The following is an 18777-nucleotide window of genomic DNA, read 5'->3' on the forward strand; positions in this document are numbered from 1 at the left end:
GCATGTGCTGAACAGAAATTGCAGGTCTTTGGTTTCGTTTACAGACGCTTCTGGAGTTAGTGAAGCTATACTTCCTTTCGAGGTTTTTGGATTTGGAGCAACTGTTCCTTGGGTCTGGGGGAGCATCCTGCTCCCATCAAGCCAGTCTCTCTGGGGCTGCTGTGCCCCTTCTCCCCTTCACTTTGGTTATTGACAGTAGATCCTGTGTCCACATGTGACCATTTGGCGTCTTTCTGATTCTCGTTAATTCGTTTTTCCTACTGTGAGCGTGTTGTGTTCTCTCTCCTCAACTTTTTGACACAGCGAATTGAGGGCTTTGGCCGAGGCCAAGTCTCCCAAACTTGTCCGCTAAGTAAACCATAATGTGCACCTTCCTTCACACCTTGCCCTTGCCCACATCCTCCCTATCCCAACATGGACACTCAGATTTCAGAGGAGAACCCTTTGAGAACAGGTCAGCTCCTTCCCAGAGTATGGCCCCAGGGAGCCCTCCCCATGGCTCTTGGCTGCTGCTCCAGGTGGCACTGCGTTTGTGCAGGTGAGAAGTTGTGGCTGCTTTGTGGTGTGCTGGTTTGTGCCGGGTGCCAGGCCTCCCTGGAGGCTTTTCTACTCTTGGTCCAGGCTTCAGGTCTGGGCATAACCCTGATCAGCAGCAGCAGCCTTGATGGTCGGTGGCTGGGCCCACGGCTCTGATGAGCTGCAGCCTGCTTTGGGATGGGTGGTCGAGCCCCATCTTGTCCCTGCGACTTCCCTCTCTGGGGTGGCCGGTTGGCCAAAGCTTCCGTCCACAGCTGGGAAGCCACAGCCTGCAACACTGTTTCCGCTCTAGGATCTTTTAAGTTACTTTTTTAGGCTGTGGTTTGGTGAAAGGAACCAACACATTAACGATTTTTTTCCCCAGAAGCCACTGAATAATTCTTGCTGGCCGGTTTTCGCCTTCCTTTTGGCTGTCTGGTTTTGAAGCAGATGGGAAGAGGCAGGGGTGTGCCCTCGAGACTGATGGCTTGTCCTGCTCTGGCCTGTGTGTCCTGAGCATGTGCTGTACCTGTTGGACCAGTCGCACACATTTCCACCCCACTCTGCAGCAGCAGCCTTGGTACGTGGGTGTCCCTTCAGTCTGAGCTAGAGTGTAGGAGAGCTTGTCCCCGATGACCTGTGAAGGGGGACCCCTCTAACAGCCTCATGTCCCAGCCCCCCCCTTCCCCACATCCCCTCAATCTGAAGCCTTTAACCAAACGGGAGTGGGTACAGAAAGCCTTCTCCTGGCATCTTAGGGCAGCAGGACAAGGGCTGTCCAGTGTGTCCAGCTCTGCTGCTCTCCTGGCGCTGAGAGGTGGGCGGAGCAGAGTTGATCAGACCCTGCGTGCCCTGCCTAGGGCTGAAGACAGGAGGTGGGGTGGGTACGCTGGGATCTGCCGGGGCGGGCGGGGGTTGTTGAAGATCCAGGTGGGGAGGGGCCCCACTGGAGCACTCTGGCTGACCTGGGTGGCGTCGGCCTCGCGCCCTCCCTACCCTGTGCAGTATTTATTGCTAAATTATTGTCCAGGAGGGGCGGCACTGGGCCGGGCCCCGGGTATTTATTGCTGTACATAGTGTATGTTTGTGATATATAAGGTTTTCTTTATTTTGTATATGATCAATAAACACCTTTTAAAGAGACTGGCAGGTGCTTCCTTGGGGCGACGCAAGGGCGGGGCGGGCCTCGCGCGCATGTGTCGGCGCGCGGCCTGCCGGGAGGCGGAAGCGGAAGCGCGAGTCTCCCCGGGAGAGATGGCCGCCGGGGGTCTGAGCCGGTTGGAGCGCAAGGCGGCAGAGCGGGTTCGGAGGCTGCGGGAGGAGCAGCAGAGGGAGCGCCTCCGCCAGGTACGGCGTTGCCCGCCCCGCGCCGCGCCCCCAGTCCGCGCCGCCCTCACCGCCTGCCCCGCGCCCGCAGGTGTCGCGCATCCTGAGGAAGGCGGTGGCCGAGCGCAGCGCGGAGGAGGGCCGGCTCCTGGCCGAGAGCGAAGACCTGGTGACCGAGCTGCAGGGCCGGAGCAGGCGGCGCGAGGGCCTGAAGCGGCGGCAGGAGGAGGCGAGTCCGGGGTGCGGGCGGGCCGGGCGGGGGCGCGGGCGAGCCGGGGCCGGCTCACGACCGACTTCGACGTCTCGGCAGGTGTGCGACGACCCGGAGGAGCTGCGGAGGAAAGTCCGGGAGCTGGCTAGCGCCGTCCGCAACGCCAAGCACCTGGTCGTCTACACGGGCGCGGGGATCAGCACGGTAAGGAGACGAGGCAGGGACGGCCGCGCCCCGGGTCGGCTCCCAGGTTGTGCGAAACACGGACCGCCGGGGGCGGGCGTGGGGCGCCCCCTTCTGGGTGTCGGACCCCAGCACCGAGCACCGTTTTCTGTTAAGCAACAGTACCGATTCGCAAAAGCTCGACTTAAAAGCACTTCTTGAGGGTCTTTCTTTTCTTAGAGACACTCAGAACGACTCTATTTGGAACTTCGAAAAATAGATAAACATTCTTAAATGCTTGAATTTTGTATTGTATCCAGTTAGAGACAGGAAAGGAAGAGGGATAAAAACGGGATGTAATAGTTTGGTGCTTGTCCCAAGGTTATGTATTGGCAGAGCTAAACCCCATACTATCTTCTGATTCCCCATTCGTTGTGTCCGCTGAATGTTGAAGTAAGGTAAGTGGAATGCAAGGCAGTATGCATTAGAGTGCACCAGGTAAGGAAGAGAAATGCTTTGGCTTTTGATAAGTTTTATCAGGAAGCTACCTGGGTGGTAGAATGTGACTAGCTTTGACAGTGTGGATAGCACGTTGTTAAATTGCTGGGTGCGAGTTGAGTGTGACCTACATGTAGGTCCAGCAGAGGTGAATAGCAAGGATTTCTGTGGAGAGGTCCATAGGTGATGATAATAAACCATATAAACGAATGACTGTAATGTGAAGCTGGCTGTGCTAGGCTGCTAGAATAGAAATCCAGATACGCCTTCTGTGGTCTCTGAGAGCTGGGAAACCCATCTGGTTGTTTTTTTATGAGAGGTGGCATTGAGTCTGGGCCTTGAAGGGTGGGTAGGATTTTACAGATACTTACGAAGTAAGACACTCCATACAGGGATGACTGAAGAAGCCCAGTAGCGAGAATGCGTGAGGTATGTTAACTGCTTTAACTTATCAACACTTGGAGCCCTGGCACATGTGACCTCTTGTCATCATGTAAAAGCAGTAATACCATCTTTTAAAGAACTGTAAGCAGCTACTAAAGCCACTTGCTGTTCATTAATTTGCTCTGTTACTGTTTGAGGTTTCCTTTTTCCATGTGGGTCAGACCCACTGGTCAGGTGGGCATTTTTCTGAGCTTTAGCAACAGGGAATAGACAGGGCTCCCTACAAGGGAGGTCACTCACACCTCAGGAAGCACAGGGCACCTTGATCCTGGCACACTGTCTGTTTTCTTCTCTCGGGGTGGCTCTGTTTCACTGGATTGGGAACTTGGGAGACGCAGTAATGTTTATCTCATTGAAGAGGTTGGTCTGTGTGGAGGTAGGCCAGGAAACACTTACAGCATCAGGATGTGAGGACGTGGAGGGAGGCATGCAGTGAGCCTAACCAGTCCTCCCTCTCAGTATGAGGACAGACATGGCCACAGAGCCCAGGCTGTACTACATGCTAGAGAGTCTCCCAGGGCGGGCAGGGCTCCTTGGAGCCTAGAAGGATGAGCTGGACCAGGTTTGGGTGCAGGGGTCCTGGCAGAGGGAAGGAGCACAGGGGGTGCACTCCATCTGGGAGGACAGGTTAGACTAGGAAATGCTCAGCCTAAGGAACGAATTGAGGCCAGTCTGTGGGCCAGCACTTCTCAAAGTGCTGGGAGAAATTATTGGGAATTCTGCCAGTGCCTACAGTGATGTCTTTTCACTGGGCTTATCTCCTTTCTGAACCTGCAGGCGGCTTCTATCCCAGATTACCGGGGTCCTAATGGAGTGTGGACGCTGCTTCAGAAAGGAAGAAGCATTAGGTAAGCAGCCTAGCACAGCCTTCCCACCTAGTTAAGCAGGGACCTGACCTTGAAGCTCTCCTCACCTTCATTTCCCGTCTGCCTGGCAGTGCTGCCGACCTGAGTGAGGCCGAGCCGACCCTCACCCACATGAGCATCACCTGCTTACACGAGCAGAAGCTGGTAAGAGCCCAGGGTGGCTGGTGCACAGCCATCCTTCGGTATCCCCCTTGGATACCAAAAGCTGAGGGTGCTCAAGTCCCTTGTGTAAAATGGCGTAGTGTTTGTATATAACCTGCACACCTCCCCCCATACTTTATTATTTACTTATTTATTTATTTTTAAAATAAATTTATTTTATTTATTTTATTTTTGGCTGCGTTGGGTCTTCGTTGCTGCGAGCGGGCTTTTCTCTAGTTGCGACGACCAGGGGCTACTCTTCGTTGCGGTGCGCGGGCTTCTCACTGCGGTGGCTTCTCTTGTTGCGGAGTTCAGGCTCTAGGAGCGCAGGCTCAGAAGTTGTGGCACACAGGCTTAGTGGCTCCGCGGCATGTGGGATCTTCCCGGACCAGGGCTCGAACCCACGTCCCCTGCATTGGCAGGTGGATTCTTAACCACTCGCCACCAGGGAAGTCCTCCCCACCCTCATACTTTAAATCATCTCTGAATTACTTGTAATACCTAATAAAATGTCAGTACCACTTAAACAGATATAAATACAATGTAAATGCTACACAGATACTTGCCAGTGTGTGGCAAATTCAAGTTTTGCCTTTTGGAACTTTCTGGATTTTTTTTTCCCCGAATATTTTTGATCTTTGGTTGGTTGAATCTGCGGATGTAGAACCGTCAGGTACGGAGGGCTGACTGTACTCACTGGGTCCACGGCGAGGACCGGGAGGGCCACCTTGGTGCCCAGGTGACAACTGCATCCTACTTCCATCAGCCAGTGGACCCTGTGATGAGTGCCCACCAAGCAGTTTAGATTCCTGGTTTGAGCCTACCTCTACTCCTCCTGTGTTTCCTCTCCAAGAGTAGAGAGCAGCCTCTCCGCTGAATCATCACATAGAGGGTCCACACAGGCCCAGAGCTCGTGAGGGTAGCCCCTTCCCCTTGTGTTTCTCTTGCATTTTTCCCACAGACCTCAGGAGCCACCTAGATACAGGGGAGGCTAGTAGGAAACCTCTGGAGATCCTCTACTAAGCACCTGCAGCCGAGTGGGGAAGGGGTCGAGCCTCCTGGGCCTTCAAGGACCTGAAGCGTGATGACCCAAGAGAGCATCAGTTTGGGCCCCAAGCTCCTTTCCAGCCAAGAGGGGGCGGTGCAAACATTTGCCCTCCTGGGGGCTCCTAGGGCTTCTGAGTCGTTGGGGGTGGGCCCAGGGCCCTCCCCACCGGAGCCTCCTGAGTCCTACTGGGACCAGCCTGCTGCCCTGGGTTTGCCTTCGATGCTTTGTGCAGGGTCGGAGTTGCCGCTGGCTTGGGGGCTCTGGGGCGGGCAGGGCTCGGTATGGTTTCACTCCTGAGTGCTGCTTCCCCCCTTCCTCCTGCTGACTGCCACTGTCGCCCTTCCAGGTGCAGCACGTGGTGTCTCAGAACTGTGACGGGCTCCACCTGCGGAGCGGGCTGCCTCGCACAGCCATGTCGGAGCTCCACGGGAACATGTATATCGAAGTGAGCGGTCCCTCTGGGACTCGGGGGCCTGGGCAGGCCAGTGGCTCCTGCTCACAGGGCCCTACTCTCCTCAGGTCTGCACAGCCTGCACTCCCAACAGGGAGTATGTGCGGGTGTTTGATGTGACGGAGCGCACTGCCCTGCACCGACACCAGACCGGCCGCACCTGCCACAAGTGCGGGGCCCAGCTCCGGGACACCATCGTGCACTTTGGGGAGAGGGGGACATTGGGACAGCCTCTGAACTGGGAGGCGGCCACCCAGGCTGCCAGCAGAGCAGACACAATCCTGTGCTTAGGCTCCAGCTTAAAGGTATGCGAATGGCACTGTGGATGGGAACGGGTGAGCCTGCCCGCAGCTGGCCAGCTCAGCCTTAGACCCCAGCTTCCTGTAGCCTCCTTCCCTGGTGTGTGTGTGTGGTCTGTCTGTCCATCCGTCCATTCCCGCAGGTTCTAAAGAAGTATCCACACCTCTGGTGCATGACCAAGCCCCCCAGCCGGCGGCCCAAGCTCTACATTGTGAACTTGCAGGTAACTCAGGTGTTCAGAGGTGCCTCCCTAGACCTGGGCCTTAGGAGAGCCAGCAGTCCCTGGGACATTTATGTCCCACACTAATGCACCACGAGGTCTGGCTGAGTAGGGGCCAAGGCCAGCAGGCCATTGGGAAGGAGTGAGGTGCTGTCCTCACTTACCTTCTCCTGTCCCCAGTGGACCCCGAAGGATGACTGGGCTGCCCTGAAGCTGCACGGAAGGTGTGATGACGTCATGCGGCTCCTCATGGATGAGCTGGGCCTGGAGATCCCCCGCTACAGCAGGTGAGGGGGCACAGACACATCCCCCACTTCCCTGCCCCTGTGTGGATGGGTTGTGTTGTCTTTTGTGAGCTGAGTGTAGAGAAAGCTCTGAGCTGCGGCAGATGGCATCTGAGGCGTGACTGCAGTGTGGTGGCCTCTGCAGGGACCAGCCCCAGCATTGGCTGAGGTGTCCTGGCTGGCGTGATTCCTGCGGGGAGAGGGAATCTGCCAGGGCACACCTGGATGTCCCCCTTCACCTCAGGCAGCCTGGACGGGAAGGTGCCTTGAAGGGATGTGCTCTCAGCAACTCTGCTCGTCAGGATCTGGGTGCACTGGCTTGGGGAGCTGGAATACTTTGGGGAAGCTTAAACAGATTGTGCCTGAATACAGAATTTGTGATAATTGAGATGTGGTGTGTGTATTGAGTGAAAAGTTTACACTTTCTTTCTCTGTGAATTTTCAGGGTCTTATAGGGGAAATCAATAACTTCTTTTAATCAAAGGGTTGGAGAATTAAGGATCCCTTCACCTTCTGGGCCTGGCAATTCTTGTATGTTATGTTTGTGGTGTTCTGTAATGTGGGCCTGTTGTGTACTGTACTTTTTTTTTTTTTTTCACATTAACTTAGCTCATTTTCTTTATCAGTGCTTATCTGTATATTAAGTTTATGATATGTGGTTCTACATCTCAGTCAGACACATGATCTCTTCACGGTGTAGTGTTTAGGCCACGCCTCCCTAGTCAGCTTCCCTCCCATCAAGTCCTGCAGTCTGGGAAGGGGAAGAGGGTCTGGTCTACCTGTCCCTGGCCGTACAAGTGAAAGGTGGGGCCCAGAGTTGGCTAGTGACTCACCCCTCCTGGGGCTACTGCCGCCCTACCCCATGTGTGCACAGCCCCCTCAATCACCGACGAGGACTGAGTTCTGCAGAGGCTGGGATAGTCTGGGTGCTGGCCTTTGAGTTACTTGCGGAGCTTACCCCTCTCGCAGATGTTGTGGAGCTACCACTGAGCAAAGCCCAGCCATGGTTAAGACGTGGGAGGGATGCAGGGTGACCTCAGTCAGCTTTCCCGTCCTGGGGCGGGTTGTGATTGTGAGGGGCTCCCAGGCACGCCTGACCCAGCTTTCCCTTTGCATAGGTGGCAGGACCCCATCTTCTCGCTGGCCACTCCCCTGCGTGCGGGTGAAGAAGGCAGCCACAGTCGCAAGTCGCTGTGCAGAAGTCGAGAAGAACCTGGGCCTGGGGACCGGGGTGCACCACTTAGCTCAGCCCCTATCCTGGGCGGCTGGTTTGGCAGGGGCTGCACCAAGCGCACAAAAAGGAAGAAAGTAACATAACCTGTTGCATGACCGAGAACAGTGATGGCACTTTGCAAATGACCGGGACTCTTCTTCAGGGGCAAGTGGCACTGTTAAGGCCAGGACTGCCCCTGGAATTCTCTGGGGGTGACATTTTCACCCTGACATGTTTAGCCATTTGTCATTGTGGAAAGCTCCCTTGCACTGCTGTGGTTGCCCCCCTGCATGGGCCTAATGATGGAAGACACCTCGCCCAAGCAGCCTCTTGTAAAGAGGTGGCAGCCACACCCTCTGTGAAAACAGGACTCGTGTTATTTCACACTTGGCCGCAAAGAGGAAGCACACGGCTGCCTTACCTCATTCACTAGGCTAGTCTCAGGGGCCTCAACTCTATTTCTACCAATTCTTACTAAAAATGTTAAATTTATAGAAGCCTTTTTCTGTATTGGGTATGCTGCAAAGGAGTGGTTTTTGAGCCTTGGCTCTCAGCAGGCCGTTTTATTGTTATTAAACATCTCTGCACTGTCTTCCTCCTGTCACCGAGTGACTGCCTTTCTGAAGCGGTGGGTGGGAGCGGGCGCCTGGCGAGACTCCTGGAGGGGCGGATGCGCCCCACGTGGTCCTGCCCCAACCGCCGCTCCAGGTGGGAGCTGAGGGCTGGTGGGCGCAGGCTATTGGCCGGGAGCGGAGGGGCGGGGCCTGGCCCGGGCGGGGCTCGCCATTGGCCGCGCGAGGGAGGTGAGGGGGCGGGGCTCCGCGCGCGGGGCGGGGCGGCGCTCGGCATTGGCTGTGAGAGGCGGGTGAGGCCCGCGTGACGGCGCGTGCGTGCGCGAGCTGCGGCGGCTGGGAGTGGGGAGCCGGCCGTGCCGCGCCGCCGGTTCGGGGCCATGATCCGGAACGGGCACGGGGAGGCAGGCGGCGCCGAGCGGCCGGGCCCAGGGGGCAGGCGTACCGTGCGGGTGTGGTGCGACGGCTGGTGAGCGCGGTGGGGGGCGGGGGGCACGGGCGGGGCCGCGGTGACAGCTGTGGTCTCCTTCGCCGGGGTCGGGCGGCCGGCTAGTGCGGGGCGGGCGGCGCCTCGGCCGCGTAGGACGCCTGGAACCCGGGTCACCGCGTCGCCGCGGGCAGCGCGGCTGAGGGTTGCTGGAGTCTTTCTGCGGATCCCTACATGAGCGCCTTCCCCGGACGCTCCTTCTCTCACGTTTGCCTTTAAGCCGGAGACCCAGCAAGGCTGTCCCACCTGCCTAACTCGTGCACGATAGTGGCCAAAGTTGCGTGTCTAACCTTGATGACTTTAATCATCTCAGTGCCCTAGGAGCTCTTTTTGTCAGAAGGAGCCGTGCACCCAAAATGTCTTCCCAGAGTTCTCCTTGTCCGGCTCCCAGCTTGCCGGCACAAAACCAGGAAGGTTCTTCTAGGTATCTGGGCAAGCGTCAGCGCAGGCATTGCCCGATCTGCGTAAGACCCTAATGAAGCCCCCAGGCTCCTGGGTCCATCTGAGGAGGGCTACAGTGCCGAACTGTCCTCTTTTCTGGCAAGCCAGATAGCTGGAGTGGTGTTGAGATAAGTTTGAGGCCGTCAGCAGACAGGAGGAAAGTGAACCTCTAGTGATAAGTTGACGACTTGGATGCTTCCTCAGACCTCATTTGATGGAAGCAGAGAAAGAAAAACATCTGGCTAGCCCAGGGCTTCAGCGGCCAGCAAGTGGGGCTGCCATACTCCTGGGCCTGCACCTGAGTCACCTTGTGGAGGGGGCGTGGCTTCCTGTCCGTTGACTCTGACCTTGGCCCTGACCAGGCCTGGCCCCTGCCCCAGCAGGCCACAGCCACGGCCACAGTGACTGGGATACAGCCTGGACCCAGGTCCACCCTGCATTCTGTGCCATGCACCCTCCTTCTGCCCAGCCTGTCCAGTGGGCACAAGGGCCTGCCAGGCTCCTGAATTTGGACTTCCCTCTTCCCTTAGCCCAGGACCAGAGCCCTGTGCCCCACAGGGTTGTCTGCTGGAGCCTGATGTGCTGGGGTGGGGCTAGCAGGTGGCGCTGAGCAGAATGGTTTTGTACACCTGGGTCACCTGGAAAAGCAGGGACAGCTCCACCTACTCAGAGGGCAATACAAGGCTGGGAAGAAGCAGAGTGAGAATGAGGGCCCACCTCAGGGCCCACAGAGAAGTGGATGTCCCCTCCGCCACACATGGCAACCCGAGTGGAGCTGTGGTGCTGTGTGTGGCCTTCAGCTGAGAGTTCACTCTTAACCAGGCCTGGATTTGAGGATGAAAGCTCTAGTACCAGGTGACAGGGAGGTGGTTGTTGGCCCCAGAGAGCAAAGCTTCACTGAGTTTCCAGAGGCCTTGGGGAGCAGGCAGGATTTCTAAAGCCAGTGACTGCCCTTGTTCATTGGCTGGACTTTGTTTCGTGTTCGCCCGCGGGACTGTCTGGCTGTTTCGCGGTAGTACAGAGCCCAGTCCACCCCTGAACTAACATTGCCTTCTATTACCTTTCAGAGGGACTGCCCGTGACAGTTTGTATTTGGGAAGGGGAGGGGCTGAGGGCAGAGTGCTGTCCCAGGTGTGGGGAGCAGGGGCTGTTCTGTGCACTCACCAGCCCTCAGGTCTGCCAGGCCTTGTCCCCGGGCACAGCCATGCTCGCTCAGTCTGACCTTGAGCCCAGGGGCCAGTAATGTGGAGAGCTGAGCACCCCGCCCCTCTGAAAGCCCAGGCCCAACCGGAACCTGGGAGCAGTTCCCCATGGTGGCTTCTCAGAGGGCTTCCTAAGGATACTGCAGAGGAGCAAGACTGCACCCCCAACACTGGGATGATGGCCCTGCCCTCTCCACAGCTATGACATGGTACATTATGGCCACTCCAACCAGCTGCGCCAGGCACGGGCCATGGGTGACCACCTCATCGTGGGTGTACACACTGACGGTAAGCCGGGCTGCCAGGCCCACCCTCCTCCCTCACGCCCGTGACAGACGCCACAGGTCCCCGTGGTGGGTAGGGCCAGGCCCAGCCGTCCTCCCCAGAAGTGCAGCTCCACAGGCTCGCCCCAACCCCGGCCCAGGCCAAGCCATCCAGAGCTTTCCCGTCTTGCATCCTGTCGTGAGCTTGGGGGGCAGGGGTGGTCCAGTGGATCAGCTGAGGGCCCGATGAGAGACAGCCTCCCACCGTGAGCCCTCATGTGGCCGCAGACCCTGCTCGATTCTGGGAGGGGACTTCTGAGGAGGAGCCAGTGAGCCTGTGGCCAGCCTTCCAGGGGTCACCCACCTTGTTCTTTGCCCTCTTTTCTCTCCCTAGAGGAGATCGCCAAGCACAAGGGGCCCCCGGTGTTCACTCAGGAGGAAAGATACAAGATGGTGCAGGCCATTAAGTGGGTGGACGAGGTGGTGCCAGCAGCCCCCTATGTCACCACGCTGGAGACGCTGGACAAGTACAGCTGCGACTTCTGCGTCCACGGCAGTGAGTCGGCAGGGCAGAGCCCCCGGGGCAGGGGAATTGGGCAGCTCCAGACCTGACCATCAGAGGGGCGTCCGGAGGTGCCGGCCTCCTCACACTTTGGGGAGCACAGAGCTTTTGAGGGTCTGAGGAAGCTCTGGGTCCTTCCCCAGAAAGGAGCGCATGCACACCAGGGCAGGCCTGGAGCCAGGGTATGGGCCTGGAGGTCTTCATGGCTTTGGGTTAAGATCCTTGTTCTTGTGTGCGTGTCACCCCTTAGATGATATCACGCTGACTGTAGATGGCCGGGATACCTACGAGGAAGTGAAGCAGGCTGGGAGGTACAGGTAAGCTCTACTTGCTGAGTGCCCCGCTTTTCGAGGAGCGGGGCTCCCAGCTCCCATCGAGCTCCTTCTGCCTGAGAGGGCAGCGTCCGGGCCGCAGCCTGTTTCTTGTGGCCTGGACTGGAGCTGGGGGTGCCATACATCTGCATCGCCCAGTACGGTAGCCACTGGCCACGGGCAGCTGCTAAGCAGGGGAAACGTGGGGTATGACTGGGGAGCTGGCTTTTGTTTGAGTCACTTTAATTGAAAAGGCTAGTGTGGCCAGCAGCTTGAATGGGGCAGTGAAGCCTGGGGTTCCCTTGGCAGGGAGTGTGTGATGAGGCAGGACCTGGGCGTCAGTGGACAAAACAGGACCAGAGCCACCCTGTATGGCCTGCTCACTCCGACACTGCAAACTTGGGGCTTAGTGACAGCGTTCTGTCCAGTCATTTCCTTTGGTTGATAAAATCTCAGTGGTCCCTCCACTCTCCTGGTCTTGGTTTTTTGTTGTGGCTGAGAGTGGCGAGGAGATGCCCGGGTCTGTGCACAGCATGGCTGGGGGCTGGACCACGGTAGACTCAGCCACAAGCAGAGTTGCCCTTAGGTGGGGCAACTTAGGTGCCCATAGGAGGTGCAGCCTTGCAGGTGTGTCCCAGGATGAGAGCCCCACCCCCAACTCTTTTCCCAGAGAATGCAAGCGCACCCAGGGGGTGTCCACCACAGACCTCGTTGGCCGCATGCTGCTTGTGACCAAGGCCCATCACAGCAGCCAGGTGAGTCTTGGGGCCAGAGCGGAATCCCCGAGGTCCCAGAGCTGGGAGGGAGGGATCGCCTACCCCACCCTTGCCCCTCAGTGGGCACTAGGACAGCAAGCTTCGGTGTCCTGGGGTTGGTTGCGTCTGGAGGGCAAGGCCCCTCAACCCCCTGCCCTTCCGTGCAGGAGATGTCCTCCGAGTACCGGGAGTACGCAGACAGCTTTGGCAAGGTGAGTGTCGCCTGTGCTGTCTGGGCCGCTGCCCAACCCCCAGGCCACCCCTGGGGAAAGACTGGCCTGGAGCCTTGCCCTCTACCCTGCTCCCTGCTTTCTGGACACTGACCGGGTACTGACCGCCAGTCTTGCTGGCTGGCCGGTCCCAGCGGCCACTGCATGGAGGAGAAGTGAGGACTGCCCGCGTACGAGGGGTCTCTAACCAGGTGGCCTGGTCCTCTCTCCCTCTGTAGCTCTCTCACCCGACACCCTCCAGGGAGACACTTTCCTCAGGAGGCTCCTCCCAGGTGACCAGACGGTGGCCTCAGGGTGCCAGGTCCCCACGAGGGCCGTGTCCACTGGCCTCTTCCTAGCGGGTTCAGTGCCAGGCCAGGGTGGCGTTGGCTGCAGCGCCTGCTGTGGCCATGGGACAGAACCCCAGACCCACCGGCCATAGCGGCCCCGCCCAGCCTGGTTGTGGTGTGAACCAGGCACCTGCCAGCCAGCCCTCGGCATCCCTGCCTGAGATGTCTGCCTGGAAACAACAGCAGAGCGACAAGCGAGTGGCAGGCTGTGGCTAGGGGTTTGGAGTCCCGGCCTATAGCCCCCATGCCTGCCCCCGCCATCTCACACCTGTGCCGCCCAGAGCAGACTGACAGGCGGATGCGGGCAGGCCCAAGGATGGGCACAGGCAAGGGACGTGCCTGCGAGGCCTCTGTCGCTGACCAGGTTGTTCTCGGCTTACAGTGTCCTGGGGGGCGGAACCCTTGGACGGGGGTGTCCCAGTTTTTACAGACATCCCAGAAGATCATCCAGTTTGCTTCGGGGAAGGAGCCCCAGCCAGGGGAGACGGTCATTTATGTGGCTGGTGCTTTTGACCTGTTCCGTATCCTCTGGGACTGGGTCGGGGGTTGTCCCTGCCCCAGGCCTTTTCTGTGCATTTCTACATCTGCCCCAGTGGGCTGTGGGGGCTAGAGGGGCCTCCCTGACTCTCGAAGGCCCAGGATTGCGGTGGGGTGCAGGGGCACCACTATCAGCATGGAGAGGCATGAGCAGGTGGGTGGGAAGGTACCTGCCTGAGCCCCTGCTTCTGTGGGCAGCCGCTCCTCATTGGTTCCTCAGTCCTTAACCTGGGCACAGACATCGGGCACGTGGACTTCCTGGAGAAGGTACATGGCCTGGCGGAGAGGCCCTACGTCATCGCCGGCTTGCACTTTGACCAGGTCTCACCCCGGGCAGCCGGTAGCGTGGGGGCTCTGGAGGGGCTCCTAGGGTTGGGGTTGGGCACAGGCGAGGCAGAGGTGGCAAGCTTGGGCCTCTTCCCAGGGAGAAGCCCAGGGAGAGCCTGCCATCGAGGGCTTCCCCACACTGGCAGACGCCCCACGAGGGATTGTTGGGAGGGAGCACGGCCTCACTCCCACCCCAGCTCACCTCTGAGGTCACCAGCTGACCCAACCTTGTTCTGGCTCTAGGAGGTCAACCACTACAAGGGGAAGAACTACCCCATCATGAACCTGCATGAGCGGACCCTGAGCGTGCTGGCCTGCAGGGTGAGTGCAGGCGGGCAGGTGGCAGGCCCAGCGGCGCCTCCTTCCAAGGCTGGAGCTGCTTCTCCGCAGGACCCTCCCCGGGGTACAGGAGTCTGGGGCTTCACCATGCTGCCTCTCAGCCCCTACCCCACAGCCTGGTGAGGCCCATCTAACCAGCTGTGCTCCCTTTCTGCCCAGTATGTGTCCGAAGTGGTGATTGGGGCCCCGTACTCGGTCACAGCAGAGCTCCTGGATCACTTCAAGGTGAGGACAGGGCTCCTGGTGGGCGGCTTCCAGGGAGGGTCTTGACTGAGTGGCACCAGGCCAGCTCTCTGAACCCAGGCTGCTTCCCTGGAGAGGGCCTTCTCGGGGCAGGGGACCATGGGGGGAGATGCTGGGAGGGCGCCCTGACCCCCGCCTCCTCCCCAGGTGGACCTGGTGTGTCATGGGAAGACAGAAATCATGCCTGACAAGGATGGCTCCGACCCATATGAGGTGGGTCATGCTGGGCCCTCGACAGACATGAGGTGGCCACTGTCTGATGCTTCCCAGCCACCTAACGCCCCCGCACCTCATCATGCCTGTCTGGGAAATGGGCAGGATGACAGCTGCCACGCTGATGGCCTCACGGCTTAAGGAGGCAGGTTGCTAACGGGTGGGAATAACTGCCCCCACCATAGTGGGGTGGGAACTCTCTGAGCCAGGGCAGCAGGGCAGTCTTCTTGGGGTCCAAAGGAGGGCTCTCACCTCCTCCTCCTCCTGGCCTCCAGGAGCCCAAAAGAAGGGGTATTTTCTGTCAGATCGACAGTGGGAATGACCTCACCACGGATCTCATTGTCCAGCGCATCATCAAGAACAGGTGAGTCTCAGCCAGGCTGCTGGGGGCACTGGAAGCCGCTGAGGCTTGGGTATGGGTGCACCACTCACCCCCACCTGGCCCCCAGGCTGGAGTACGAGGCCCGGAACCAGAAGAAGGAGGCCAAGGAGCTGGCCTTCCTGGAGGCCATGAGGCAGCAGGAGGCGCGGCCCGAGAGGGAGAGCGACTGTGACTTCTGACCAGAGGGGAGAGGTCGCCAAGGGTCCTCTGAGTGCTGGCCCTGTCCCAGCCCTGCCTCGAGAGCTTGGCTCGGTTTTTAACAAAGCTGCGGTGCCCTCCTTTCCAACCATCTGGCCATGGAAGGGCTGGTGTGGAGGACACTGCCTTTCACCCTGCCTGTGAGGTGTCCGTCTTGCAGCAGGCCCTCCTGCCCTTCCTGCCGAGCTGCACAGTGAGGGGATCCAGCACAGTGGAGCAGCCCAACAGGCAGGATGAGCAGGGGGCACCTTCAACAGAGGTGTGCCACCCTGCGTGCCCGGAAAGGCCCAGTTTCCATCCTTCTGGCTTCGCTGCTGCTCTCCATTCTGCCCCCAGGAAGCTCCTGCAGACCCTGGATGCCCCCACCGCCCAGCTCGAGGCCGTGGCCTTCCTGCCCGCCCGGCCTCCGTGGGAGCCAACTTCAGGGAGCAGTGACCCAGGGCCCCGACCCCTTTCCTCCTCAGAGTGCAGACCATGTCACCTCCCACATGAGCGGCCTCTGCCCTGCAGTGTGTCCCTGGCGCCCCGGGGCCTGTCGCCCGGACGCTGCACCCCCTGCTTCCCGGGCCAGCCTCCCCACAGACTATTCTTGGTTTTGTACCTGACCAGCTGGTGTGCAACCAAATAAACCTGCTAGGAGGTGCTCTGCCTCAGGCTCTCAACCCTGCAGGGCAGGACCAGGAAACCCACCACCTTGGCCGTGCTCCCCGCTGCCCACCCAGCAAGGAGGGGGCCAGCAGGCAGCATGATGGCAGCAAGGAACCCCCCAGATCGGGCCCCCAGACACCTCCAGCTGCCTCCCACGTGGCAGGCGACAAAAAAAGGGGAGGGAGGCAAGGACCAACAGAGTACCTTTGGCCCCAGGGTCTGTCATGGGGAAAATGAGAGGCGGACACCCCGCGGCCCACATAGAGCTACCTGATCCAGGAAGGAATTAGGGGCTGCTCCCTGGCCCAATCCACAGAATCTCAAGGTCTTCTGCACCCAAGTCAGGGTGCACTTGGAGTAGTGCAGTGGCTGCAGGGTGCTGACCCAGGTCACCTCTTGATGGGGTGGGGGGGGAACAGTGGCAGTGGTTTATGGCTCTGTGGTGTTCAAGAGTGAGGACTGTGATGTTTTCTCAGTCCTCTGCCAGTTTCCTCCAGAATGGCCTCTGCCCTGCGCTGCTGAGCCAGATGGGGCTGGAGTACCCTGTGGCCCGGCCCCATGGGAGCCCCTGGCCAGCGGTCACTCCTTCTGGAAGGTGGGCCTGTCCTTTCTTTTGGTCCTTAAGGTCCAGCCTAGAACCCGTGCAGGAAGCTGCAGTGGGGGACTACGGTGCACGCACCCTGGCCGGGCAGCTGCTGCCTTGCTTCCTTTGTTCCCTCCTCGAGTGGGGGGAGCTCACTAAGCTGTGAGAGGCACAGGGCCCTCCCTGCACCCCCACCCCACCTGGGCCCCCAATTTCAGGAGCCCAGTGATGCCAGACTTTCCCACGCTCAGATCCCTGGGGGGCAGGGATCAGCCAGTCCCCTGTAGACTGATGTAAGTGTGGGACACAGGAGAGGCCGGAGGGTTCCTCTTGAGACTGGAGTCAGCCCTAGGCCTGCTGAGAACCCCCTGCTGGGTGGCACCTCAAGGTGAGGACTGGGGAACAGTCCGCAGCAGCAGTCAGGAAGCCCCAGGTGAGCCACGCATGGTTGGAGGAGACTCAGGGCCTGGGGGTCCAGGAAGTGGGCTCCTCCAGAGACTGGTCCACCCAGGTGCAGCAGGATTGCGGGTCCCACCCCCAGCCTAAGTGGAGGGCCGGTAGGTCCAGCTGGCAAGGCCCCATGGGGGTGGGGGACACCACTGAGACAGGCTGCAGACCTCTGGGACCAGGGCTCAGGCCAAGGACTCAAGTCAACTTCATTGGGGGTGGGGAGGGCAAATCAACCTGCTAAGATGCCCACGAGTGAATTAGGGAATTAGCCTGAGTGTGAGGTGGGGGGAGGCTGGCACAAGGCAGCTGTGCTCAGGAGCTTTGGCCCTACACAGCCCCTCCCTCTTCAAGGTGGGGCAGCACCCATTGCTTTGGGGATATCTGCTTCCCTGTGGGTCTAGGGAGGGCTGAACAAAGAGTTCCCAGGCCTGGGAGGAGCCAGCTGCCTGACGTCAGATTCAGGATTAAGCTGCGGTGGCGCCCAGCTTTGTCATCCCCCTGGTGCAGCCCCTCCTGGTCCTGGAGCTGCACATCTGGCTGCTTTCCCACTCCTGCTGGGCCCAGCCTATTCATTAATTCACTTGGCACAAGTATTGTCCTGTGCTGTGTACTTTGAGGAATTTTGGGGGGCTCCAAGAAGAGTGACCCCAGAGCTGCCCCTCTGGTAAGGGAGATCTTTGGTCTCAAGAAACCTAGGATTTGAGGCAGGAGGGCCTCCCGGTGTGGAGTGTTCAGGGGAAGCTTTTATAAGGCAGGACATTTGAGCTGGCCTAATAGACTTGATGGCTAGTGGGCGACCCAGGCACCACCTCCTGGGAGGATCCAGGAGCTGCGTGGACAAAGGCAGGGAGGTGTCGGGTAGGGGCTGGAGGTGGGGGACATGGAGAGCAGCCTTGCAGAGCCAGATGTGGGGCTCCAGAAGATGTCTGGGGCCGATACAGCTGGAGGCCCAGCAGCATTTTGCCAGCAGTGGGGCTTGGGAGCTCCTCTGCAGGTGTTTCCGTGAAGCCTGTTGGCCTGAGGGCCCTAGTTGCTGTCTGTGCTCCTAGGTGGCCAGAGTCCGGTTTGGAGATTCACAGGTACTTGCCCACTCCGTCTGCTGGGCCACCCGCCCCCCTGGAGGCTGCGAGTCTCATTTATTCATTAAGCCATTCACTATGGGGATGGGTGGGCGGTACTGGGTGCCATCTGGTGCCAGGGCAAGGGCAGGCCCCAGGGTGTGCCCGCGGGAGCCAGGCCAGGTCCACGCTCCGGGATCGGGCTTCACGTGCTGCGATAGTCCGCGGCGCGGAGTGACAGGAAGACGTCGGCCTTGCACTGGAACATGGCTCGGCCGTCGGGGAGCCGCTCGCAGCTCTGCAGGTTCCGGGTAACGTCCTCGACGCACACGGCCTGGGGGCGGGGGGAGGAGGAGGGGGCGTCCGCACCTCTCCAGCGCCCCGCACCCTCCAGCGCCCAGTACTCACGAGGCCCCGCAGGCTGGGGCGCAGCTCCGGGAAAGGCGCCAGCCCGTCCCGGGGGTCCCGTGCCCACGAGGGGGCTCGGAGCGCCGCGCGCACGGCGACCTGCGGAAGCCGGACAACAGCCCCGCGGCGCAACCCACGGAGTAGTAGGCCGGCCCCGCCGCCTGCTTGTACCACGCGAGGCTGGGGGGCGCCAGCAGCAGGCACAGCGCCAAGGCGGCGGCCACCAGCATCGCGAGCCCGGCCATGGGGACGCGGGCGGCGGCGGGCGGCGGGGCGCGAAACAGCAGCACCGGCGCCTTATATCTGCGGCTGGGTGGGGCGAGGTGCGAGGGCGGACGCCGGGACGCAGGGGCCTCCCCATCCCAGAGGGAGAAGCCCCATGGGGTCAGCGCCTATTGGGCACAGGGGCGCGCTGGAGGAACAGATGGTCGAGAGCTTGGTGGTGATGAGACGCCCCCTTCTCCCCCACCCCGGCCCACCTCCCCGTTTCTGACCCTGCCTGCTCTTACTGGGAGGCGGCCCCCAGGCCACTCCCACCAACCTTGGTCCCTCCTGGGTC

General features: G+C 59.8%; 3 protein-coding genes across 9 annotated transcripts; 2 read left to right on the forward strand and 1 right to left on the reverse strand.

Annotated features, from left to right (window-relative positions):
- Positions 1-1695: 1695 nt before the first annotated feature.
- SIRT7 (sirtuin 7) lies at positions 1696-8272 on the forward strand. 3 transcript variants are annotated; one of them, XR_002646788.3, is made up of 10 exons: positions 1696-1863; positions 1934-2071; positions 2153-2257; positions 3935-4005; positions 4095-4167; positions 5559-5657; positions 5732-5968; positions 6051-6186; positions 6364-6470; positions 7586-7699. XR_002646788.3 is itself a non-coding variant. In XM_022589301.3 (10 exons), exons 1-10 carry the CDS (start codon positions 1711-1713, stop codon positions 7782-7784), a joined length of 1263 nt encoding a protein of 420 aa, XP_022445009.2. In that variant the 5' UTR covers positions 1696-1710; the 3' UTR covers positions 7785-8272. The 3 variants fall into 3 exon arrangements, 2 of the variants coding, with proteins under 2 accessions (XP_022445009.2, XP_022445010.2); XM_022589301.3 differs by having other exon boundaries at positions 6106-6186; positions 7586-8272; XM_022589302.3 differs by lacking the exon at positions 7586-7699 and adding an exon at positions 6913-7557 and having other exon boundaries at positions 6106-6186.
- A 280-nt stretch (positions 8273-8552) lies between these two features.
- Positions 8553-15714, forward strand: PCYT2 (phosphate cytidylyltransferase 2, ethanolamine). 5 transcript variants are annotated; one of them, XM_022589306.3, is made up of 14 exons: positions 8555-8721; positions 10582-10670; positions 11040-11201; positions 11458-11524; positions 12189-12273; positions 12441-12485; positions 12722-12775; positions 13215-13353; positions 13608-13690; positions 13940-14017; positions 14195-14260; positions 14426-14491; positions 14767-14855; positions 14941-15714. In XM_022589306.3, exons 1-14 carry the CDS (start codon positions 8633-8635, stop codon positions 15050-15052), a joined length of 1224 nt encoding a protein of 407 aa, XP_022445014.1. In that variant the 5' UTR covers positions 8555-8632; the 3' UTR covers positions 15053-15714. The 5 variants fall into 5 exon arrangements, with proteins under 5 accessions (XP_089757660.1, XP_089757659.1, XP_022445014.1 ...); XM_089901534.1 differs by lacking the exon at positions 11040-11201 and having other exon boundaries at positions 8553-8721; XM_022589307.3 differs by lacking the exon at positions 12722-12775 and having other exon boundaries at positions 8556-8721.
- A 2225-nt stretch (positions 15715-17939) lies between these two features.
- On the reverse strand, positions 17940-18585 carry NPB (neuropeptide B). The gene is given in 4 exon segments (XM_022589310.3): positions 17940-18144; positions 18219-18251; positions 18253-18285; positions 18287-18585. Coding segments are annotated over 4 exon segments (372 nt in total). The 5' UTR covers positions 18464-18585; the 3' UTR covers positions 17940-18015.
- Between the last annotated feature and the right edge of the window lie 192 nt (positions 18586-18777).

The sequence above is a fragment of the Delphinapterus leucas genome, chromosome 19, assembly GCF_059928025.1.
Source record: "Delphinapterus leucas isolate spDelLeu-1000000601 "Yukka" chromosome 19, BTC_Dleu_Yukka2, whole genome shotgun sequence".
Classification (NCBI taxonomy): Eukaryota; Metazoa; Chordata; class Mammalia; order Artiodactyla; family Monodontidae; genus Delphinapterus; species Delphinapterus leucas.